The 27,613-nt window shown below is 38.0% G+C and overlaps 1 protein-coding gene across 1 annotated transcript in view; it reads right to left on the bottom strand.

Moving 5' to 3' along the window:
* Positions 1-13,884, bottom strand: part of LOC150110034 (uncharacterized) — a 135,237-nt gene extending 121,353 nt beyond the window's left edge. The window contains exon 1 of the mRNA XM_090399796.1: positions 13,663-13,884. Within this exon, the coding sequence (XP_090255922.1) occupies positions 13,663-13,884 (222 nt within the window). The remainder of the gene's footprint in view (positions 1-13,662) is intronic.
* Between the last annotated feature and the right edge of the window lie 13,729 nt (positions 13,885-27,613).

Here is a 27,613-nt window from a genome sequence, read left to right as displayed (position 1 = left end):
TCAGGTAGTGCAAGACCAAGGCAACTCATGGTAAAAGTAGAATAAGCTCTGATCACTAATCTTGATATTTACCCTTAATGCCAAAACACATCGTCTAGAGGAGATGTACGATGTTTTGTATTAAAGGCAAGGTGGCTACTACCCAGACCGGTTTCGACCTTTATTGAGGTCTCATCAGTGGTAGCCAGGCTAGAAATACCAAGATTTTAGTAATATACAAGGTGTCCACAAAGATCACCCAGATTTCAACTGGCTATAATACAAGGGTGGCCATAAAATTACTTTCCCTGTTTGGAGGCATGTGTAGCTAAAACCAATAAACGGAATGAGACCAAATTTTATATTGAGACTCTTAAAGGCATAGGGAGATGATTTCCGCGGAAAAAAGATTTAGTACCAAAAGACGCCGATAGGGGAAATTTTGGCGATGGCGGAGCCGAAAACAAGCGTGATAGGTTGGCGGTCCACATTAAAGTCAGATAAAATGGAATAATAATATTTCGACGGTGTATGCGACAGCCGCGTCACTTATTCCAGTTGGATATATGGCGCATTAATGATAATAATAATAGTAATAATTAAACTAAAACAACAACTTGCGAGAGATACGTAAATTAATGTAGTGATTGAACTCACAGGAAATAATGTTCTATTCATCAGAATCAGGGTCCCCTGGACCACATACACGGTTTTCAATGTGCTGCCCTTTCTTGTGTACAACAAATTGCATCCAGTGTGCGACATGCTCTACAGCTAAGCATAAGGAGTTGGACTGGATGTTCATAACAGCCCGTTTTATGTTCTCTTTCAAGACATGCAAGTTGGGAACGCCACCAACATACACAACGGATTTCAAGTACCCCCACAGCCAAAAGTCACATGGAGTGATCAGAACCGGCGCTAGGGTCTTTCCCACCCGCACGCAACTTTTATCTAAGAGCTCCTGTTGCGATCCAACGTGTGTGATTCTTTTACGATAATAAAAATTTAAATTATTTGAAATTTCTGAAATTAATTTTGACAGAACACCACACGTTGGTTCGCTAAATGTAACGAACCGGGCGTGTTCTAGGCAGGATAACTGTTAAAAACCCGAAAATTCAAAAAATTCTCAAAAGTTAAAGCAAAATTTTGATAAAGCCACCTCACTTCAATCGTTGAATATAATGATACAGGGATTATAGCCTTCTCACCGACTCAAATCGCTAACAAAATTAAAATGAATTTGAATTAAAAAAAAAAAGCCAGCTAACACCCTTTTATTCCCGTATATACAGGGAGTAGGCGAGGCCGTTTTTAGCCCTATCCAACTTTTGGAGACTGAGTGGGCAGTTCAATCTCCACTGGTACCCAATCAGAGATAGCTGGCCCAAGGCTATCACTACTTAAGCGGCACGCAGTGAAGAGAGGCGGTTCTGTAGGTGCCGCCATCTCGTGGTCCCTAACCGTAACACTCGTATTTAATGTCTGAAATAATGTGGGTTCTACGGTCGATTTTCATGAGTTTACGAGACGAAAAACCCGAGTTTCCGGGAGAAAAAACCCGCTTGCCCGTGCCAGAGATCGACTAACTCGGAAACCGGTCTAAAAAGGCTTAAATTTCCTCTAGTCGCCGACTAGAATCGGAAGCAAGTCTTCCTTTGTGCGGCCAAGTGCCGTGGTATGCAAATGCCACATCCACTGAGTTACACAGGCTTATGCATGAATTTTAATTAAAGTTAAAATTTATTTGAACTAAAGTTTAAAAAATTCTTTCATTTTACAAGTTACTAAATTCTTAGTAACCTGTAAAAATTTTTTAATAATTTTTATAAGTGGAACTATCTTTAAGAATAAATCAAACTCAAGATAGATTAGAAAATAAGAAAATAATCCAGAAATAATTAAAACATTTAATATAAGTATTCAAAAAATAACATCTTTACAGAATAACAGAAAATAAATTAAATTACATAAATATACTTGAAATTTTTTAAATTAAAATTTTAGGGTTTCTGATTTCATATTCACAAAATTAGAAATGATGGTCTTAACTTCTAATTCCTCACATATATCATTTTCAATAGCCATTAACGCCAAACTAACATGACTTTTTTTGTGACATACTTGTTCTTAAGTAGGTTTTAATCAATTTCAACTTGGAAAAGGAACGTTCACCGATCGCTACACTAACAGGTAAGGTTAATAGTATTCTTAAAGCAATTGAAAGGTTAGGGGAAGATAAGTTATTGGACACAATAAAATTAAGAATATCGAAAGGGTTTTGAATATTTAAATTATCCTTCCGAAAAATATCCCGGAAAGCACATAACTCCTCATATTGTTATATTGCATTTACGTCTTTATTATCGCCGTCGTTCAAGGGAATCTCTAAATCGTCACAATTTTTTCTTAAATCTTCGTTATTAATTTGTAGTAATTTATATTACAAATATACTACAAATCTTTCTAAAAAGTAAGCTCCTCCGTAGCACAATTGGAATAACGATGGTATACCTTGCGTCCTTCGATTGGAAAAGGCATGAGTTCGATTCCCGTCGTGACGGTAGGAATCTTTATATGGATCCTTCAATTGAAGGTGAGTTAACCGATCTCATATGGATGTAGCAGGGCTTTTTTCTCCCGGAAACTCGGGTTTTTCATCCCGCATACAGACAAATCGACCCTTCAGAACACACGCAATATACAAACAAAAGATACTTGTTGTGGTGGTGGTTTATATGTTTTTAGTTGCTCAAAACGTTCTATTAATGAACACATTGCAACGTCTAGAAGTGTATAAAACACATTCACTCTAAATTCATCTTCTGGCGATTGTATTGTTTCGTCATGACGCTCGTAGTCATATTGTCGTGTCTTCTTTCCTCGTCGAACTTTCGTACCTGTTTTAAATTCTCGTTCTCCATCAACCTCTTCACTCAGTTCTTTTGCCGTTTTTAAAATTTGTATCTGATCGATACTCTTGTAAGAATATTTTTAAGTTTTCGATGGATTCTAAAGATTCTCCTAATTTTAAAAAATTGTCGTTATTCCTTTCATATAATTTATCAGACGATCCGCGAAAGCTAAATTTTGGTTACCAAGGAATTTTATAATTTCAATGAAGCGTTCTAAAACACTCGTCCAATGTTTCTTTTCCATTTCATACATGCTTTGAGTCTGGCACTCAACAGTAGTTTTGTTTTTTAGATTTTTATCCAGTTCCTTCCATTTTAAGAAATTTTCCATGTGAGTTAAACTAGTCTCATGTCTATGCGAAGTTATTATTATTATTATTATTATTATTATTATTATTATTATTATTATTATTATTATTATTATTATAAAAACCTCCATGGAGTCAAAGACTCATCATGGGAGGTCCACTGTTATACTCACAGTTTATCATGCTGCGCCGTAAATATATTCACTCTCTCTGCACACACCACACTCTCAGGCAAAGCATTCCAATCATTCACCACTTTCCATGCAAAAAACCTGCTCCTCACTCCCTTGCTCACACCCTCCTTATACAGCTTCCAGGAATGACCTCTTGTTCTACTATCCTCACCCATTCCGTGCAAAACCTCCCCGACATTAATCTGGTAATAACCTCTTAACAGCTTATATGTCACAATCACATCCTCCCTCCTCTTTCTATCCACCAATTTCTGCAAATTGCATTTTGTCAATCTGTCTTCATACTCTACATTCCATAGACCAGAAACCACTTTAGTCAATCGCCTCTGAACTTTTTCCAACGCAATTTCATCTTTTTGAAAACCAGGTGACCAGATCTCTGCACAGTAATCCATATGTGGCATGATCAAAGCCTTATACAAAGGAACCATAACATCCTTACTTCTACAAGTCAATGTCCTCCGCATCATTCCCATTATCCGCTCTATTGTCTCCACTATTTTAGTAACATGTCCGCGAAATTTTAGGTCCTTGTCTACAATCACTCCCAGATCTCTCATTTCCTCTACCTCTTCCAAGATATTTGCACCGATTGTGTACTTTACATCCCATCTCTGCTCCCCGAATTTCAAAACCTTATACTTTGAAACATTGAATTGATGTCCCCACTTATTTACCCATTCAGCCGGTGTATTGAAGTCCTCTTGCAAAGCTACAGCATCCACACTACTCCTGATAGCTCTCTCCAACTTTGCATCATCTGCAAACAACTGTACATCACCATTCAGACCTCTCCAGATATCATTTACATACAAATTAAACAGCAATGGACCCAAAACAGACCCTTCAGGTACACCACTAGTAACTTTCCTCTTCTGGGATATCGCTCCTCCATAGGCAACTTGCTGATACCTATCAGACAGCTAATTTCCAATCCAGCGAACCAATCTACTTTCAGCCCATCCGTTTCAATTTAATTACCAGCTTGTCATGTGGCAATTTATCAAACGCCTTTGTAAAATCTAAATATACCACTGTATATAGCGAAACTCTTATCCAACGCATTTGTCACTTTATTGTAAAAAGTAAGCAGGTTGCTAAAGCACGATCTTCCTTTAGTAAATCCATGCTGGCCGCCAAAGAGTATTTTTCTGTTGTCAACCCAATTCTGAATCTTATTCCTAACTAACTTCTCTAATACCTTGACCACAACTGCAGACACACAGACTGGTCTATAATTCAAAACCTTACTCTTATCACCTCCCTTATGAATTGGAACAATTTTACCCTCTTTACACTCTTTTGGAACTTGACCCAGTGAGAGACTCATGTTGAAAAGATATATAAAAGCTGTTGTTAACGCTCTGGCACATTCCCTCAAGACATATGGCGAAATATTATCAAGTCCCACAGTCTTATTTACATCAAGTCTATTCAATTCCTCTTATACCTCCTGTTCATTTACTAACAGTTCCTCCTCCTTTCCCACTGCTTTCAAGTTCTGCATGATGCCACATTCACAAGAATGTGAATGTGGCATCATGCAACATTCACAAGAATGAAATACCTTTAGAAACTGCTCACTAAATATCTCAACTATATCCTCCGTTATCATTCCATCGTTTTCACCAATCAATCCGATCCTACCATAATCATTCTTTCTTCTACTGGCGACATATCGAAAAAACTCCTTAGGAATTTTTTTTGGCCGCTTTAGCTAACTGCTGCTCATACTGCATTCTTGCTACCCTTATCAAGCTAGTCATCTTCCTAGCCTGCTCTTTGTACTTCTCATGCAACTGGTTGTTATAAATACTCATTTTGTGTTTCTTCCATAATACCTTCTTCTTCCAGATTACATACCTCATCTCTTGATTCATCCATTTTACACCCATTCTATTTACCTTCTTGACCCTTGGAATACACTCTGATATTGCCTCCACCAAATAGTTCTTGAGAATGTCGCAAGCAGCATTGATATCCTTTCCATCCAGTTCCTCTTTCCAATTTATTATCGCAAGCTGTTTCCGGAGCTTTTCGAAATTACCAGTCTTATAATTCAACATATATATCCCTTTCTAACAGACGTCATCGAATGACTGGCCACCCTGCACGTGATCACCTCGTGGTCACTCTCACTAACTGGTGGAAGATTTGACACCTCATTTATAATAACATCATCTGATGAGATGATCAAATCCAATACTCTTGATTCTCATATACCTTCCGTTACGTGCTGCCTAAGGTAATTACCTTTCAAAAACTCCAAAAATTCATTTTCTTTACCCCCAGATGCAGTCTCTTTCTTCCAGTCTATATTACCAAAATTAAAGTCGCCCATAATGATAACTCGTTTCTTGCTAGCTAGGCCAATTTGCCTATACATTTCCTTCTCATTACCCTCCATACTACCAGGTCTATAGCAACACCTGACTAAATATTTCATCCTGTTTACTTCTACCTCACACCATACCGCCTCAAAACCATGACCACTATTTGCACCTTGCAATTCCACTTAGATGGGCACAACTCATCTGCTACCATTAACAGTACTCTTCCTCCCTTTCTTCCCTGTCTATCTTCAAGAAAAATATCACATCCGTTCATCTCTATTCCTGTAAGGATGTCAAAGCAACAATTTCGTTCCCCTTATTTCGAATACTTCTAGCATTAAACATAAGAAATCATTACTGCTTCTACAAGTTCTACGAACTTCACTCCTACGATGTGACTCTTCAATACCTTCCCCAGTCACTTCCTCTATATTACCACCAATTCCAGGACTTTTCTCACATCTAAACTCTTCCCACTCATCCCAGGCCATCTCAATTTGTGTTTGTCCGCATACACACTCACCTCTGAATTCAGCACCTGCATGTGTCATAAAGTTCCTCTCCGTCCACCCTGACTCCCCCCCCGTTTCCCTGTTCGTGTTGTACCTCCACTCTCTCATTTACTTCATTCATAATATTCACCTCCCCATTTGTAAGTAAACAAATACCTCTCTGTACCCTACTTTTTTGCTCTTTCATATCACTTCGCACCACCTCAGATATATCCATTACAGTCATTACTTCTCCTGCCCGTAACAATCTCTCCAGCCGACTCACACCAAAACCATTTAAATGCAGCCCATCTTCTTCATACAACTCCATCCATCCCTCAAATTCCTCCCACACATTCACAAAATGCACTCTATTCTCCTCACATAACTGCGCTAACATATCATTCATAATCTTTACTCGCCTCCTCAATTCATCACTATCATACCTTGGCAACACACTGACTACCTTTCCTACCACACTTTTATCTTTTACTCTCCTTTTATCTTTTACTCTCCTCAATAATCTCTTTATATCCAATCTGGCATTTTCCTTGTTCCCATCCAAATCATTTGTTCCTACTATAACCACCAACTCTTGTGCTCTCTTATTCCTCGTGTCCAACGCTTCAATCACTCTCTCCATTCTACCACCAGGAAAACAAACCTTATGCATCTTCTCATTCACCACACCTCTAATAATGGAATCTCCACAGAGAACCACTCTCGAATCATTCGATATATCTTTTGCAAGGCCATCTTTCCTTCTACTCTTTTTCATTCTTCCATGTATGTCTCTAATTCTTTTCATCTCATTTCGCATGCAGTTCATCTCTTGCTTCATCATCATCAACTCATCAACATCATCTACATCCAATATATATTCCTGTCTGTGATTTTCAAGTAGTTTCATATTATGTCTTTGGATATTTTTGGTCGTGCAGCATCTGCAGCAGTCCTCACACTGATGTTCTCACGAGGATATCCATGGATAATTAACTGACCCATTTTCCTTCTCTTGAGCAACATTCTGATCCTGTAATGGAAGCTATTGATCATGTATTTTATGAATGTTTGACATAACAACAGTCGGCCTGGATGTATCACAAGACATCATGGATCTACTGTCTTGATGTGAAGAACTGACATAAGGTGAAACTGCAGCTCCAGGTAATAAGAGTGAGACACCAGGTTCGATATCTTTTATCATACTTTGTGCAACTTGAAGAGAAGTAGATAATGTAAGTTGTACTTATATTTCTCCAATCGTTATAACCTTCTACAAGACTACTTGATTCAGTAGGTGCGAAACGTTTGCAACAAAAGCAAAAAACAGAATTTAAAGTTTCCAAATAAATAAGCCATGTTCTTGGCACGAGCTCCCCGTTTTCAATTTTTATATTATAATACTTGTCGCCAAATTTACGACCATATGTATCTCTGGGATATATTATATTTTTTCTTTTGAACAGGCCCTATTTCAATTAAAACAACTCGTAATTTTTCATCAATATTTCTCCATTCACTTGAATCTTCTAAATTTACAGAGACTAACAATGTGTTATTTTCGTGGTCAACTACAACTAAATCTTCTCCTAACTGTTTTTCACTTAAATCATGCGTCTTGTTATCTTGTTCAATAGTTGCAATAGTATTTTCATAAAAACTGGATGTGCACGCTTCTTTAACTCTTATTTCTGATGTATCGAGCTGGTTACAATCCGCATCAGAATATTTTAATATTTTAACAAAGTTATTAAGAGCCGCAGTTTGTTTCTTAATATCTGCTTCTTTAGCATCATGACGCTTACGATTTTGTGCACCGGATAACTTTTTTTTAAATTTTTGATTCCATTTCTATTTTATACCCACAAGAAATTATTACACTACACGACACAGAGACGAAATAATAGTCTGCACTACGCTGCTGTCAGTAGCCTAATGAGATGAGTACCATTTTACACACGACACAGAGACAAAATAATAGTTCGCACTGCGCTACTGTCAGTAGCCTACTCAGATGCGAACCATATGACTGGTTAACTAGCAACAAATATTTTGTAGGAAAATTGGTTTCTGCGCATAAAAACCATTCACCGTTTCACTTTAGATAGACTGCAGTGGACACATCTGCAGGCAATCATTTAGCCTGCTCTCGCTGCAAAATTGTAAACAGTCGGCTGATCAAAGAGGCAGCAATATACATTTTTAAAAAAAAAATTTTATTCGGTGTATCTGTCCTTATTTATTTTAATATTGATCATTCTAAGAATTTTTTGTTTTTATGATAAAAATTTTCTTTCTTAAAAATGGACTTATGAACTGTGCCCCAGTGGCGGATCCCCCATTCGTAACGACGCCCGCATGCACCGCATGCTCTGCATGCCCGCTTCCGCCGGCCCCGGGAGTGATGTCCGGGATTTGAGGCAGCCATGCCGTCGGAAAGAACTGATTGATAAACCTCTCATTACTGAATTGCTGGCATAAAAGGCGTTGTACTGAACATTCAATGTGTGACAGTGTTCCATCCGGCATAAAAATTATGAAGTCCAAACATTGTCTTATGCTGCAATGCAGGAATGACAAAATTTTCCAGCATTCGTCGATAAATCTCTCCAGTAATAGAACAGGTTACAGGATCTCTAGGCGTAATACGCTCAAAAAAGTATAGTCCTATTATGAAATCGGCTGAGAAGCCACACCACACGGTTACTTTTGGAGAATGAAGTGGTACTTGCTGGATCGCTTGGGGATGTTCAGATGCCCAAATTCTGCAGTTGTGAGTGGTGACCGACCCATTCAGATAAAACCGAGCCTCATCACCGCACAATATTCTCCAAGGCTAGTCATTGTCGTCCTCCATTCGGGCAAGAAACGTTAGCGCGAAGGTCATGCGCTTATCATAATCTGCGGTAGTTAGTGCTTGCACACGACTGAACTTATATGGATGGAAGCGAAGCATTTTCCGTAAGATTTCAAGACTGTACCATAAGCCATATCAGTTTGCGAGCTATGCTATGAGCGCCTGGACTAGTACTGGTCCCTATGTCGTCGAACACCGCAATAGCAACGTCTGTTACTGTCTCTTCTTGCAATGCTTTCCATCCTCTGCCAGGTCTAACTCCTAGTGATTCAGTTTCTTCAAACTTCTTAATCATTGCTCTCAGTGCTACAGGTGACATAAGACCTGTACAGGTTATGAAGCCTTCTAAATTCCCCGAAGGGCCGCTAAGGCATTGCACTGTTTAAGGTAAAACAACTTAACAAGTAGTACGCTGAGGCAAGGTGGGACGCATAATGAGCACAATTCATCAGTCATTCAAATAACTGCCTGACGTTCCCAATCCCTTTTTAAGTGGACTTGGTGACGCAGCTCTCACGTACGCACGGTAAAATTTGCATAATCCTTTTTACCTGCGTTTAATGCAAATATTTGACTGCTTTCAGCTCAGCCAGCACCAAAATGTCCCATATCGGCGACTTTTGGTACTAATTTTTTCTTCGCTGAAATCATATCCCCATGCCTTCAAAAGTCTTAATATAAAATTTGGTCTCATTCCATTTATTGGTTTTAGCTACAGATGTCTCTAAAGAGGGAAAGTTATTTTATGGACACCCAGTATTTCCTATATCATTGATGTACAAATTATATCACAAAGGATTAACTACTGAGATTAATGCTGCACCACTGGTCACCTGCATTCTCCTGGACTTAACTATTCGATTAACAACTCTTTAAAGTTTGTCTGTTAGTTAGCTGCTAATCCAGACCACCTAATCCATGCTCAAATTTATTATTATTATTATTAAGAGAGAGACCTCCATGCAGTCAGGGCTCAATCAGGGAAGCTACATACTACAAGCACTGGGATGTCATACCTGTTCTTAAATTCATTCACACTGGCTGCACATACAACATCCAATGGCAATCCATTCCAATCATGCACCACTCTGTGAGGAAAAAATCTACCTCCCCCCCTCTCTTGGCAGCATTCATTCTGAGCTTCCAGGGATGCCCTCTCATGCATGACCCACACTCCATAAAATAAAAAATTTCATCAACTGAAATCCTATATCATCTTTCAGAAGTTTGCAAGTCTCATTCATATCATTCAATCTTTCTCCTGTTTTCTGGTGTCCGATGTCTAGATATTCTCAATCTATCTTTATTTATAAACAGTATTCTATAATCCTGATTTCATTTTAACACTCCTCTGCACCACACCACACCACTGTATTAGAATCATAGTCGAAACCAGCTAACCAGACCAGTCCAAGCTGACCAGAATAGTTCAAGTGTGGTCTTATCAAGACCTCATAAAGAGGAAAAATAACTTCATCTTTATATGTCAAGGGTCGTTTCAACGTTGCAACTATTCTCTGAGTTGCTATATTTTTGCTATATGACTTTTGAATTTCACCTTCCTGTCTATGAAAACTCCAAGATCGTTTGCCTGATCAGCTATTCCACTCTTTTAGCATCGATGCGGATAAGTCATCATTCCCTATTGCTGAATTTTTATTCAGTTTGTACAACAGCTCTAATACATACAACTACTCCTTGGCATTACAGTCCATTTAGGACCTGGGCCCCTCTCAGGATGGCCTTCAATTCTTCACGATTCTGTGCCTTGCTCCTCCAGTTCTTCACTCTCATTTTCTTTAAATCATCCTCCACATCATTAAGCCATCTCCTTTTTGGTCGTCCTCTGGGCCTAGATCCACCAGGTCCAGACATGAAGACCTTTTTTTTATGGCTCTGTCAACCCCGATTTGCTGAACATGTCCTAGTCATCTCACATTTATTTCAGTAATAACATCCACTTCATTGAATTTCTCTATTATTTCTTTGTTATTCCTCACTCTCTAAAGTCCATTCTCATTAATTGGGTAAAAGATCTTTAATATCTTTCGTTCCCATATTTGTAATCGGTTTTAATCTCTCTGGATCATTGTCCATGTTTCATAGCCGTACAAAAGTATATGTTTGAGGATTACTTTATATAGCTGGATTTTACTTTTTCATCGAAATCAAATTAGATTTTAACCACCTCACTAGCCAAGATGTCTATAGACGTTAAAGTTATCATGGATGCGAAGTGCATGTTAAAATTGTAATACCATTGATATTAGATTGAAATATATGATGGATACGAAGCATATGAAGATGCGTATTTTCGGCTGAATACTATAATAAGTTCTATTTGCAGCAGCTATTCTATAGGTAATTTCAACTGACACATCATTACTTTGTTATTACTGAACCCAAATATTTGAACTGTTGGACTCATTCAAAGGTTTCTTCATCTACTCTGAAACTTTGGCTGTTTCCAAATTTTTGTTTATCACTGGCAACAATTAAGTATTTTGTTTTAGTCTCGTTTGTTTGTAGTCCCATTTTCTTTTCCTCCTCTCTGATTTGTCTATAACCTTCTCTGAGGCTGCTCTCTTTCCAATACAGTCCACATCATCTGCAAAAGCTGTAGACTTTTATTCATAATAGTTCTACCCCTGTTTATAATTACATTTCGTATTAACCTTTCAAAGCATAGGTTGAAAATCATTGTTGATAGTTGATCTCCTTGTCATCATCCTGAACTCTGGTGCGAGTTCGCCCTGTATTTGCACTCTACACATGGTATTTCTGAGTGTCATTTTAACTAGTGTTATCAATTTAGGTGGAATTCCTTCTTGTCTTTATATAGCTTATCTCTATTGATGTTATCATAGGCTTGTTTAAAGTCCACAAACAAATGGTGCAGATTGATAGTGAACTCGCAACATTTCTCCATTATAGATCGTACTGTAAAAATCTGGTCTGTTGTTGATCTATCATACCTAGAGCCACATTGGTAGTCGCCCAGCATTTTTTCTATAAAGGGTTGCAATCTAGTTGCCAGTACCCTTGCAAATTACTGCTAAGTGATATTCCTCTATAATTTTGGTACAGAGGCTTGTCATTTTACTTATAGGAATGATAATAACAATGTCCCATTCAGTAGGCATAGACTCAGTTTCCCATACCTCTGACAAGCACTTATGTATTTTGATTAATAGTGATTGCCCACCTCATTTTAATAGCTCAACTGGTATTCCATCTTCACCAGGTGCTTTATTATTTTTCATTCTCTTTAAGACTAATTTCACCTCATTTAATTCTGGTGCTTCCTCTGTCTCAGCTTTTCCCATATTTGCCAGGGGTTCATTACACTCATCTTCTTCTGGAATGTTATTTTTCAAGCTTGTTTTGTCCTGAAGGATATCTTCGAAATATTCTGCCCACCTTCTCAAAATGTCCTCCTTTCCACCGAGCAAGTTGCCCTCGTGGTCTCTGCAGAAAGTTGTTCTGGGTTGAAATCCACCTTTAATTTCCTTTATATTATTATACATTTTCTTAATTTCTCCTGTATACTTCAATATCTCAATTCCATTTAACCTTGACTTTTTCCATTCACGTTTCTTTCTTCTACAAATCTTTCTGTCTTGTTTTCGTTTTTCTCTATATTCATTCCGATTTACTCAAGTTTTCCATTCAAGAATCTTTAGACGAGCTGTATTTCTGTCTTCCACACATTTTCTACATTCCAAATCATACCGTTCATTTCTCTTTTACCAGTTTCTTAATCGCAGGACTTCTTCAGCCACTTTATTCTTGATCCCTTCCCATTTTTTGTCTGCTAAAAAAAAATCAGCTAACGCCTTTTTTATTCCCTTATAGGGAGTAGGCGAGGCCTTTTAACCCTATCTAGCTTTTGGAGACTGAGTGAGCAGTTCAATCTCCACCTGTAGCCAATCACAGATAGCTGGCCCATGTCTATCCCTACTCATAGCCGCCACCGATGAAGAGGCTGGCAAACAAGTGCTGCCATCTCTTGGTGCCAAACACTAACGAGATATGTTACAGTCTGAAATAATGTGGATACTACGGTCGATTTTCTTGAGTTCACGGGATAAACAACCCGAGTTTCGGGAGGAAAAACCCACTTGCCCGTGCCAGAGATCGACTAACTGGGGAATCGGTCGAAGAAAGGCTTAGAAAATGTTCCTCCCGTCAGCGACTAGACTTGAACTTAAGTCTGACTTCAAGCGACCAAGCAAGCATCATTTCCACTGAGCTACACAGATCTTCCCATTTTTTATCTATAGTCATATTATTTGTATATATTCATCCTCTTTTGCTTAATTTATTTCTTCTTTCAATATTTTTGTCTGATTTTTCCATCTTTTAATTTTTGGATGTCATATCTTGGTGTTCTCCTTCCTCTACCTACTTTTTTGTATCCTTTGTTTATATTTAATTCTTGACAAGTAATGATCCATATCACAATCTGCTCCTCTAAAACTTCTTACATCAATGATATCTGTCGCATGTCGTCTATCAATCATCACATGATCTAGTTTTCCGTTATTCCATCTGCCGATCTCCAGGTAACTTTATGTACTTTTTTATGTGGAAAATAGGTTGTACGTATGATTTTATTTTTGCCACTTGCAAAATCAATTAGTCTCATGCCATTTTCATTACTTTCTTCGTGTGCACTATCTTTTCCAATTGTTGGTTGGAAGATCTCTTCCTTTCCTATTTTGGCATTTATGTCTCCTAGAACCATTTTTACATCAGGTGCCTGATCATATAACTTCTCCAATAATTCATAGAAATTCATCTTGTCTGCACAAGTTCTCGGTTGGTTCGTGTGCACATATATAAGTGAAATATTGAATATCTTATCTTAAACGTTATTCACAGTACACAAAATCGTTCATTAACTGGTCTAAAATCAAGAACCAAGTGTTTCCATTTTTTATCAACCGAAAATGCGGTACCCAAGGCTTTTTGATCTCCTCAACTGTAAAAAATAGTACATGTTCTGCTATCAAATATGGCACTTCGTTTCCATCTCACCTCCTGTAATGCTATTATCACACTCTATATCTCTGTAGTTCTTCACACTCTCTTCAATGTTCCTCGTCTGCTCAGGCTCAAGTCATTCCAGCTTCCAAACCAATATTCATAATCCCTTTTCCATTGTCCAGGTCGTTCCGTGAAGGTCCGTCCAGTTATTTTCGTTTTGACTTTCTTAACAAGTTGAGATTTTTAAAGGACAGGGTTGCTAGCCTTGCACCCAACCTTACAAGAAGGAACCCGGCTATATACCCCTGGGTACTGGATACCCATTTTAGTCGCCTTTTACGACATACATTGGCTACAGTGGGACTATTCTTTAACCCTGGTCACCACATGGGGTAAAACAGCTCTAATACATCCTATTAATTACCTGAGTTTCTTCATCCAGATCAGAGGTAGCAGTGAGCTGAATATTGCATACTCTAGGATGATGGCTTTCAGCAAAATGGACACTCATTAGCTGAACAAACATTCCTGCATCTACAACCCCACACCATCTGCATTCAGTAGTTATTCTTTCATATTCATTCTTTCTTTTACTTTCAAAATAATGATAATATTCTTTGGGGTTGTCTATAGCTTGCAGTCCAATTTCTTTTTATACTCAGATATAGTTTACCGTACATTGTACGGTGCTGTTGTATATAATTTTCATAATGGACATCATCCTTTTGTACACGGTATTCATTCGATATAGTTTTCTTACGAATCTCTGGCTTGATAAGATTAAACATCCATTTGACTCCTAATTATTCTGCCAAATGTCAGGACACATTCCGATATTACATCAGTAAAGTATTTTAAATTCTTCCCTTGCAGTTTAATCAATATTCTTCCCATACAGAAACTGATACCATTGCGCTGAACCAGTATTAAAACATTAAAGTTGGTCATAATTTCCTTTGCAGTTTAGTATATAACCTTTTCTAAATGGAACATTTATAAACTTAGCCACTTCCTAAGTGAGTATCGCATGATCACTGGCACCAACTGTAGGCAGAATACTGTAGTTACATCTTTAACTGAATCCCTCCTCTTACATATAATCAGATCTAACACTCTTTTGGTCTCGAGTTGTTTTTTCGTCACATGCTGCTTGAGGAATTTGTCTTGCAAGAGCTGAATGAATTCATTTTCATTCTTCTCATGAGATTTTACTGCTAACCAATCCATGTTTGGATGATTACATTCCCCATTATAATTACGCTTTTTTCTCCAGTCTTTATTTGGGGGATGAATTTCTTCGTCACTAGTAACCGATCCACTTGATCTGTAACAATACCACACTATGTATGCACTGACTTCAGACTCACTGCTACATGAAAAACTTACTAGTATTGCCGTCATAGGTCTCAATTCTAACTGGATTCAAGTCATTCATCTAATATCATTAGCAGTACTGCCTCCACTCTCCTATCTATCATTCCTAAAAGTACTACCCTTTACACTCGAAAGCAGTTAGTATGTCTGGTTCTGATAACCAGGTCTCACTAATGCCTACAATCGGATCTCTCAATTGACCAAAGCAATAAACCCTACCCCTATGCTTCTGCCATTCTTGTATATATAATGAGCTGCTTTTTTTTTGTATACCCCTGTCTGTAGTCCGTGCGATTAGTTTGAACCGGATGAACAGAAAATCAATATCGTTCTGTCTTCTTAATCCTTTGCATGATAATGCCCATTTCTGTCATCAACACAGTTATTACATACCGTTGTCGTTCTTACTAGAAGATTCTCACCATGCCTCCCGTTATAATTTAGTTTCGCTGCCTTTATGCAATAGAGTTCTATGTGGAATACAGTCAAATGGCTTTGCAAAATCTAACAATAACACTAAGTGCTCGTTTCCTTTATCCAACTCTATTGTCATTTTATTATAAAATGTAAGCAATGTTATCATATTCCCATAAATCAGTCTTGAATTCTGTCACCAATTTTTCTATTACTTATCTACTTACTGTTGTTACACCTGATAGGAATATAGTATTCTCAGCTATCATGGTGTAACATGAAGAATAAATATCATAAATAAAAAACCCTGCAAAAAAAAAAAGAATTATTTTTTGGAAAATTTCTAGCATCCAGTAATATGTATAAAACGTAAGGGTTATTGTTAAAGTAGCTGATAAAGGAAGGAATGTATTAATATTATAATATGACTTAAAATAAGGAATTCTAACTAAATAAGTAGCTAACAAAGGAAAGTATAGATTAATATTGTAATACGATTAAAAATGAGAGAGTTAAGTAAATAAGTAGAAAAGGGCGAGTCATAAAATACGTTATGTGAGAGATTAAGTTATTAAGTAGAATTCATAGAAAAAGTTTGAAAGGGGATTAAGTCAGGCTAGCACAAGAAAGGCAAAGCTATCGCTTAGGGCCGATCCCCGGATTGAAACATTGAGAACAGGCTTGCCGATCAAATGACGTTTGGCGGGAAAACGCCACCCTTAAGGGGTCGATGATAAAAAAAACAAGTAGAAGGAGGAGAAAGGAAGTAAGAAATGGTGCCGTTAGGGAGGCAGCTATAAAAGGGTTGGTAACCCCCTGGAGAGGGATTTTTTTGGATAGTCGCTTTTGGCCTTGAAAAGTTCGGTTTTGGTTCCGGTGGAGTTCACGGGGTTTTCCTGAGTGGCGACAGGGGTGATATCTCCTCGTCACAACACGGAAACGAAAGTGAGCGGGATTTCGATTCCCGTTTTCCTGAGTAGGAAGCAAAGGAAAAATTGCCATAGAGTCCTAGAAAAGGAGGGATCTTCTTCGTTTCGACGCTAATGATAGCTACGCAAAGCAGAAAGCTGTAAAGAGATCGATGTCCTCGTTGCTGATAGTAGAGCAAATATATGTGTGTTAAAGTATTCCAGAGTTACGAGAAGTTATACCAAAGGTTCGTTTGGAAAAGAATAAAGGCCCATACGAAAAGCTCAAGAAAGGTACTGTAAATCATAACCTATGTTAGCTAGAAATTTGTCTGTGAAAAGTATCGTGATTCCAATATAGAACTGTTGAAGTTATACTAGGACTTTAGTATATGATAGAATGTATGTGTAGATTGACTAGTGTTTAAGATTTGTGAATGATTAAGAGTTCTAAGGTATTTTTGCATGTCTAATATATTGCACAAGATATTTAAATGACATAATTGTGTGTTAGTGCAAATAACGGTATAACGGAATAGTGTGAATTAAGTAATTACGTATCCTAAGGATTGCATGCCTAATGTAATGTATAAAATAATTGAAATGTCACAAGTATGTGTTAGCAGTGAATAACTTGTTAATCTACTTCAGTATGAAAAATCAGATAGTGTGAATTGATCTAATTTGTTCACATCAGGTGAATTTATGCATTAATATGTATCGCGGCATAATCACAAATAGCCATATTGCTTGTAATGATTTAATGTTAGTCTATAAGTATTTTAGTTTAGTATTTGAATGGTACCATGTTTAGAAACTTAATAAACCTTTTGTTCAATGATAAGAGTTGTCTGATATTGCTAATCCAATGCACCGCTTAAAATCATCGTACCTAATCACGCGGGAAATTTAATGTTGAGGAAAGAGATTAAGAGTCACGAATGCAATAATATTTAAATACTAAGAGATATATTCGAGATTGACCTTCTCCCTATTTATGACAACATAAATGGTGCAGTTGATAACCACTTGAAAATATTGTACTTAGTCACGCGGAAAATTTAAGTTGAGAATCGAGTTAAGTGTCACGACTGCAATAGTTACACTTTCAGATATATTTGAGTTCTTTCTCCTTGTTTATGTATGTAATATCCTAAACTAAATATCCCAAAAGGCGCAGTATAAATACAAATATTAGGGGTACTACGGGGAGCAATAACTTAGATATTGGTATAAGTTTTGGTAAAATCTCGGTCATAGAAGTTAGAAGAATATAGATAAAAGGAATTTGTAAGATTAGAGTAGAAATCGTAAATTGGGATTGGGACACAACACTGTCCTCTTCCATGTTTCCACAAAAACCTCCACTGTCTCGGTTTCTTGCGTGGCTGGTGAGCAGTCTATATGTCCATTTAGTTCTTGGTATTTTTTTCTTCTAATCTTGCATAGAGCGAAGTTGGGTAGCCTTTTTGGTGGCATTCTTTCGACATGTCCATGCCCTTGAAGTTGTCTTCTTTTGATCTTTTCTATTGATGAGTCTGTATAGTTTAGGTCTTGTCTTACGGTTTAATGTTTTCTTTTCTGTGCATTTTGTTTTACTTTTCTGAGACATTTCACCTCGAAAGCCTCCAGTTTTCTTATCTGTCTTCTTGAGTGTCAAAGTTCCTGAAGCATATAGCACAGTGGGTATTAAAATTGCATTATAATTTTATTTTTCCAGATTTTACCTAGCTTAGTCGGCATCCTATGTTTAACAGTGATCATGGTATCTAAGTGTTCTGTTATTACTGTTCCTAAATAGTTGAATTATCTTACCTGTTCAATTATTGATCCATTCAAGTTTACATTTTCATTTTTTCCCCCAATTACCAAGATTTTTATTGTCCGTATTTATGGTCATGGTGTAGGCGTATTAGTTTGGTTATTAGGTTCACCATTTTTTGTGTCCGCTATCATTAATGTCATCTGCATATTTTATGTTATTAACGTTATAACCATTTAGGTTGATCCCTTTTTCTCCTTGCAAGAGTTGGTTAACATGTTCATTGCCAATCAAGCGATATCGCGTGATGCGAGTTCTCACCAAACGGCCGATCACGCGTTATCGCTAACTAAAAAAAAAAAAAAAAATTGGCCACCACACGAAATTCCAATTTTCAGCTTGGCAATGAAAGTGTTAACCATATCCTCTAAGTATATGTTAAAAAAGTTATGGGGAGATGAGACATCCTTGGGCTACTCCTTTACTGATGTTTATTGTATCTATTGTAAAACCGTTAAACTTAATTATTCCTGTTGTGAAACTAATATTTTTCTAAGTCTAGGATGTCTTCTTCGATTTGTTTCTGTTTCAGTACTCTTAATAAAGTTACTCTATTTATTGAGTTGAATGCCTGTTTAAAATCTATAAAACAGTAATAGATGTTTTTTATGCTCCCAGTATTTTATAATAATACGAAGACAGAATTAGTTGTCTTTGTATTATTTTATTTTGTGGAGTGATTCTTTCTGAAGTCTGCCTATTCTTCACTAAGAGTGATTTCATGTTCTGTAGTCTCATAAATATTTTGCAAGCATGGCTGAATAATGCGGTCTGCAATTTTTTACAATTTTTCTTATCCAATATTACCACTCCTGATATGCTGATTGGCCTCTAATTTGCATTGTCTTGGAGTCTCCTTTATGCAGTGAGTTATTTTCCGGTCTACTGGCACCTTCCTCTTACTGAGGTTTTCTCTTAAGAAAACCTCAATACCAGGAATGTGCTGCATATTTTTACACATTATACGGGCCAGTAGCGCACTCAGGACTTAATCTTGGGGGGGGGGGGGGGGGCGAGTAGACGATTTGAGAATACACACTATGCATTGTATATGACCTATGACTAAGCATTTGAAGTGATCGCAAATACATGATACCAGTGATCTCCTCTGAACTGAGCCGAGCCAGGAGATCACGGTCCGATCAAATAGTGATCAGTCCATCCAAGCACTACTTCGTTCGCCTTGCGTTCACAGTGAACGTGATTCCCGAGACCTATAGGGTATTCCCACCTTACGTGACCGCTAATTCATAAGTAGTATAGTGTTAGATCCTAAATGAAGAATCTTGGAAAGAAATCATTCATTTAGGGTCTAACATAAAATTTGCAAACAGAGAAATACCTGCACATCAGTTGTAATTAAAAGTGAAACTTCCTCACTTTATGTAAAAATTTATATTCTTTATTTAAGCACCTTATATTTAAGCTATTGTGATTAATTTTAGATTTCATTTTGTATGTCTTAAAAAAAAGAGGGACAATGTGAATTAAATTTAAGCCTTACTTAAGCTATGTAAAATGTATTGCGAGTCATCATAAAGCATCAAAAAGTCATCGTTAAGTATTAATTCCTGGAAGGCAAGAAGTAATAAAAGATAACATATATAAATGACAGAAATAACTTTTAACAATAGCGCAGTCGGCAGGGTGTGATTAGGGCCCCGAAAATGAAGGTTAATAGGGAATAATCACTATAAGTTGGTCTTGGATTCGTAACAGACAGCCAGGCATTTGTTGGAATATCAAAGAGCGTGGAAAAGGGAAATTTTAAGTTTGTAAGTTGAATGCGGGTATGCCTCAACCATCAAGCTCAGATTTAGATGACTCTGAATTCTTTAGGACTATAAATCCTCGACAGGTCTTTCCTCAGTTCTCAGGGGAGGAATCTGATGATGTTCTAGCGTTTTTTGAGTACATAGAAGAACTAAGCCGAATTGTAGATGGAGTGAGCTCCAACTGCTAATTCTTCTCAGAAGTAAGCTTATTGGGAAGGCAAAGACATACTTTTATTCCTCGCCTGTCTTAAAGGAAACTAGAGATTACAATAAATTGAAGGAGGTCCTAATATACCAGTTCTCTAAAGTAAGGAATGTGGGACCAAATCTATGGAAGCTCCAGAAGATGGTACAGAAAGACAAGGAATGTCAGACTACCATAATACATTCTTAGCTCTTGCCAATACGTTAAGTGTATCTGACGAAGACCACCACCATCTTAACTGGGCAGTCTTCCAACATTTTAGAGGGGGATTGAGACAAGAACTGAAGGAAACAGCATTTTGGAGGGACATAACAAATTTAGAGGAGTGCGTGACAGCAGTAAGACAGAGCAACTGCTTGGAGATATTTGTCCTGCAAGCTCAATTGGGTCCGACAATGTCATTAGAGAAGAGAAAAACGGAAATGTTTACATGATTCCGCTTGTGTGAATAATTCTGAAAGGAGTCAGGCACAAGTGAGAGCATGATTAATAATGATCAAATGAGTAGAGAAAGATGGAGAGGGATCAATCGACTTCAATCAAGTGATTGACTATGAGACCAACACCACAAAGGAAGTAGGACTGTCTGACATTGAAGAAGTACGTTCAATGATTAAACAAGAAGTTGAACGCTTACAACAGCCCATAATGGACTGTCTTGATGCTGCACTTCAACGGCTGGTGGCAATAACTGAAGAGACCTCTCAAACAGAGAAGACTGATGAGATGATAAGAAAAGAAATCAAAAGACTACAACAACCGATTGTGAGCCGTATTGAAAAAGCTGGCGGTAGTTACAGAAAAGACTTCAGAATTAACCATACCTCAAAATGAGAAGACCAATAAGATAAAGAAAAGAAGGGAGCCTCCTAGATGTTTCTGTTGCAATGAGATTGGGCACATAGCTCGCAACTGTTTTAAGAACAAGAGGCCTTCCATGAGAAATAATAGAAATGAGTCGAGGTTTGGGCACAGGCCACATAATTATGAAGGTAAACCACGGAGGAGAGGACAGAGGAATCATGAACATCTTAGAGGGTCAAGAGTGATAATCAAGGGGAACGTACAGGGATGTTATTGCAACATGCTGCTAGAAACTAGTTCTTGGGCCTCTGTAATTACTGAAGATTATCTTCAAGAAATACGAGTCCGTGTATGGCGAGGAATTTCTAATCTAAGGAAACCGATTAGATTATCGGGAATCTCCACATCAGATTTATGTTACATACTTCTTTGTCAGATTTATGTGACATAAATCTGACAAAGAAGGTTAGAGTAAAATTGTACTTATCTGAATTTAACATGAGTGTTTGGCAAGATTTGTTGGTCCTCCCTAGGACATCTCGCCCAAGCTCACAAATCATCTTGGGAATAAGATTTCTGGAGAAGTACAAATTCTCATGCGACTTCTCTCGTAATGAAATGTTCCTTATGGGAAGAAAACGGTCAGGTGAAGAGGGAAATAATAATGGAAAGAAAGTTAGGGAATCACATCAAGGCAGAATGAAAAATGAGACTAACATCGTACAGAGTGTACAGTCTGAGGGGGATAATGAGGAATGTATAGATAACTAGACTGATTCTTCATTAACTTCAACATCCAAAGACAACAAATCCAGACTGAGACTTACCTCATAACAAACGTCAACGTAGTACATGAATCAAAGCGTAGAGGAAGGGAAATTAGGAGAAAGTAGTCATGGAACAATCGCTGGAATTTAATTGAGAAATTTGAAAGATCTAGAGGTTCCTTTAACTATTCAAGGTGGAACAGGAACAGAAAACGCAAAGTAAATGTACAATCTAAGCGGCAGTTAATTTATGCTCACTTCTTATGTTTTCTTTTCAAGCTTAGAAGGGCAATAAGTGAGTTATTAGTTTGGGATTTACCTCTTGCTATGAAGGCTGTACACATACTCACAGATTGTGCAAAATTTGTGAATATTTCAGATAAAAATGGAATTTGATCCAATACATTACAAGATAACAGTGTGGTCAAATGTAAATGGAAGGGTAAGGTACAGAGTAATGTGGGATAAGTGTTAAGTTCAACAGAGATAAGAGAAGGAAGCACAGCCAGTGACAAAAAAAAAAGGGTTTGTCCAATCTAGATATGACCTAAGGAGCAGAAGGAATGGAAGGTTCATCCCCAGAGGATTGAGGGAGAAGCAAAAATAGTTTTTATAAAAGAATTAGAAAACTTTTTTTTTATAAAAAGAGGGGACCTTTGTTAGATCCTAAATGAAGGAATCTTGGAAAGAAATCATTCATTTAGGGTCTAACATATAAAAATTACAAAACATAGAGAAATACCTGCACATTAGTCGTAATTAAAAGTGAAACTTCCTCTTTATGTAAAAATTTGTATTCTTTATTTAAGCTACTGTGATTAATTTTAGATTTCATTTTGTATGGCTTAAAAAAAAAGAGGGATAATGTGAATTAAATTTAAGCCTTACTTAAGCTATGTAAAATCTATTGTGAGTCATCATAAAGCTGTTAAGTATTAATTCCTGGAAGGCCTAAAGCTACACGCATACAGCGTAACACTGGCGGGTATAGCTTATTCGGAAAATCACGTAACCATGTGTTCCATGAATCTGAGTATATCAGCGTCGTAGAAACGAAGGATAAGCCAAAGGATGAAATTAGTATGGATCGTGTGCAAAAAAGGGACTGAAAAAGAGGGCGCTCTATAGGAGTATAAAAGGGGGGTTGAGCCTGGAACAGAAGGCATTCTCTTGATCTCTTGTTGTATCATTATCCTGTTGGATGGTTTGGAAGTTGGCGGGCAGTTTCGCATGGAGGGGGTGAAGTCTGTGATGTCGGGCAGTGAGCGTTCGTAAAGAAATGAAGCTGGATTCTATGCAAAGCTGAAGGAAAAAATTCCAGTCTAACAGAATCAAGCTGTCGCTGAAAAGCCCCCATCGAGTTGTTCCTGAAACGCAGAGATTTTGAGTCCGTTTCCGGCAGAAAGAATGAAGATAGCATAACCCCTATGTTGGCGTATAGACAGCGAAAATAGATGAGAAATATCCAGACAAACACGTGGTGCAGAACGATGCGGAAAAAGTCGGTAAGGTGTAATTGCTCTAATTTTGTGTGAATGTTCATTAGAAGAAAGAAGATTGTTTACGATTGTGAATTTAGAACTTTATTCAAAGGAACTCTGTGAAGTTTCTAATCAGAAAGTTAACCTCGTTTATGAGTACGAAGAATTGTTCAGAAGAGATCTTTTGTAATTTTGTATGTGATAGGATTAACTTGATGCAATAAGAAAAGTAGAATTTAGTATCTCAGTAACATTTGAATGGTTGTTAGTTTTGTTCTTACGAGTAATACTACTGAAAGGAATTATTATTATTGTTCTGGGAAACTCCAAGGAGTCGACAGACTCATCGAGGGAGGCCCTAACATCATGTCTGGAACAACTATTCAACATTCACACAGTATCTATCATATCTTGCCTTGAACTCATTCACGGTCGTAGCACCCACAACAGACGCTGGAAGCTTATTCCACTCATTCACCACTCTCCAAGTAAAAAACCTAGCTCTAACACCCTTGTCAACCATGTGCTTGCCCAGCTTCCATGCATGGCCCCTAGTCCTCCCACCACCAGTCATATTTTCAAAAATATCTTCTTGATCAATCTTATAAAAACCCTTCAGTAATTTGAATGTCTCAATCATATCACCCCTCCTTCGCCTATCGTCCAATTTCTGCAACCCACAAATCCTCAACCTATTCTCATAAGGTTCATTCCACAGACCTGCTATCATCTTGGTCACTTGTCTCTGGACCCTCTCCACTTCCTCCCCATCACGAAGAAACCCTGGTGCCCATAACTGGGCACAGAAGTCCAGATGGGGTCTTATCAAGGCTCGATACAGAGGAACAACAACTTGCTTCTCTCTGCATGTTAAAGTATTTTTCATAAGCCAAGTGATTTGGTGAGCTGTTTTAGTTACTTTTGCAATGTGTCCCCTAAACTTCAACTCCCTATCCACCAGCACTCCCAAATCCCTGGCCTCATCAATCTCCTGGAGTACGGTTCCACCTATGCGATATACTGCTGCTATTCTTTTCACCCCAAAGTGCATAACCTTACACTTTGCCACATTAAACTGACATCCATTTTTCCTAGCCCAGTCCTCCAAACTATCCAAATCATCCTGTGCACTCACAATTGCTCTACCCAACTTTGCATCATCAGCAAACAAGTGAACACTTCCTCTCAAATCCTTTCCAATATCATTGATGAACATATTGAAAAGCAGTGGTCCAAGAACAGAGCCCTGCAGCACTCCACTAGTCACAAGACATCTTTTTGACTCCACTCCTGAATAAACCACTCTCTGGTATCTCTCCTTCAACCACCCTCCTATCCATCTTACCAACCCTATATCTGTCCCCATCTGCTCCAGTTTACTGATTAGGGTTCCATATGGTATCCTGTCAAAGGCCTTGGCAAGGTCCAGTAGTATCACTGTAAACCCATTACCCCTATCCAGCTCAGCTGTCAGTGTTATAAAACGTGAGCATGTTACTGAGGCATGATCTACCCTTCACAAAACCATGTTGTCCCCCATACAATATCCCATTTTCATCTATCCAATCCTGTATTCTTTTCTTAACTAATTTCTCTAAGACCTTGACAATGATTCCTGATATGCTAATCGGTCGGTAATTTACAACAGCGGTCTTGGAACTACCTTTATGCAGTGGAACTATTTTCCCCTCCTTCCACCCGCTCGGGACTAACCCAGACCCGAGACTCAATTTAAACAAAATGGTCGAGGGTACTGACAATTCATTAGCTGCTTCTCGTACTACACGAGCTGGTATACCATCCAACCCCACAGATACATTGAGGTTATGCAATAGACTACTCACCTCCACTTCATTCACCACAATTCCGGTATAATCTACTGGTTTATTCGTTTCTGCAATGTCACCACCTGGATGATATATTCTTGCAAAGTGCTCACTCAGTAACTCAGCTATCTCAACTGATTCAGTTACCTCCCTACCATCGGCATTCTTTAAAATCATTCTGCCATGTACATTTTTCCTTTTACTTGCTACATATCTAAAAAACTGTTTAGGATTCTCTTTAGCCCGCATGGCCAATGTTCTTTCGTAATCCTTTTTTGCTTTTCTTACCATACTCGTCACCCTTCTGGCCTGCGCTTTATACCGTTCATGTGCCTGCCGGTCACCTTTCTCCTTAAATTCCCTCCATAGTTGTCTCTTTTTTTTGCAGCTCATTTAACCCCTACTTGATTTATTATTCGGACTCTAGGTATACAGTCAGCCATTGCTTCATGCAAGCACTTCTTAACCACCTCCCATGCACTATCAACTTCTAGTCCTTGCAGTTGCACATGCCATGGCACTGAGCCAATCAAACTCCTAAGCTTGTCATACTTTCCAGCCCGATAATTTCACATGTACCCTGTCTTAATTGAAAATTCTACACTTTTAGCGACCTCCCAAGTCAAGACCCTATGATCACTCTCACCGATTGGTGGCAATGTGGTCATATTTGTTACAGCCAAATCCTCAGATGTAATTACTAGGTCAAGCACTCTCTGACCCCTAGTATTTTCCATTACATGCTGTCGCAGATAGTTATCCCTTAATAACCGCATAAAATCCAGTTCCTTCCTCCCGTGTGTCCTCTCCTCACTCCAATCAATGCGACCATAGTTGAAATCTCCCATAATAATCACCCTCCTTCCACTCATTTCTTCTATTTGCTTGTGCATAGTCACCACCATCTTTTTCATCACCTGGTCTATAGCAGCACCCAATTGTATATTTAGTTCTGCTAGCCACAATCTTACACCAAATGGCCTCAAATGTGCTCTTTTCTCTATCCTGAAATTCAACTTCTATTCTCCTTGGCTGTAGCTCATCAGCTATCATCAACAATACTCCTCCCCCCATTTTATTCTCTCTGTCATTCCTGAACATACTATACCCATCACATTCAATCCCACTAGCTATATCATCTACAGTCAGCCATGTTTCACTAATACCAATAACCTGTGGTCTGGAAGTGCCAACCATGGCCAAAAACTCTTCCTTCTTGTTCCTAATACTCCTAGTATTAGTGTACATGAATTTAAGACCCCCATTAGCCCCAACCCTACTTTGATGCCTTATATTAACTATCCCACTCTGGTTTGTTGTCCTTATTTGCTCTAGCATATTATATTCATTCTTACATTCAACTGCCTCCCTAATGACTGTATATCTACTCCCCCCCTTAACGAATCTAGTTTCCCTGAATTTGCACATCCACTACATTCAGCAACACTTTCTCAAGTCTTCTTACACCATAACCATTCAAATGCATGCCATCCATCTTATATAGATCCTTTCGCCCATCAAACTCACTCCACACGTCCACAAATTCTACACCACTCGTCATACATAACCCACGTATAAAGTCATTCGCAATTATGGCCCTCCTTTTAAACATTTCACTGTCATACCGTGGCAAAAGACTAATCATTCTAACTCTCTCACTCTTTTCTTTTGCTACCTCAAACAATTCATTCAGGTCTTCTATCATTTCCATTTTATCTCCTTTCAAATCATTTGTACCTGCCACAACAATCATTTCTTTCACCCTTTCCTTTTGCTCTCTAATAGACTCAGTTACATCCTTTATGGTTGCACCAGGTTGGTACGATTTTGTCAAATCCTCTACTAACACACCTCGTACTAACGAGTCTCCATACAGCACTCTATCCTTCATTTTGTTCATGTTCATGTTCACATTCATACGCTTATTTTTCCTGTCATACCTTTTATTAATGGTTGGTTCATTCAGTCGACTTTTGTTCATGCACTCTAGCTGCTGTTTTGCCCTTTCTATCGCACCATTCAACAACGCGATCTCATTCAATGCATCTATCTCATCTTTTTTATTCTCTGAGAAACCATTAATACTATCATTCACATTTTCTACATTCACACTAATATGCTTAACTTAACATTGTTTACTTTATATCCCAATGTGTAATTACTGT

This window comes from Typopeltis vanoorti, chromosome 1 (assembly GCF_054136105.1).
Source record: "Typopeltis vanoorti isolate ZY-2024b chromosome 1, IOZ_Tvanoo_1.0, whole genome shotgun sequence".
Taxonomy (NCBI): domain Eukaryota; kingdom Metazoa; phylum Arthropoda; class Arachnida; order Uropygi; family Thelyphonidae; genus Typopeltis; species Typopeltis vanoorti.
The sequence above is the reverse complement of the archived record's forward strand: the minus strand, read 5'-3'. Positions and strand labels throughout refer to the sequence as shown.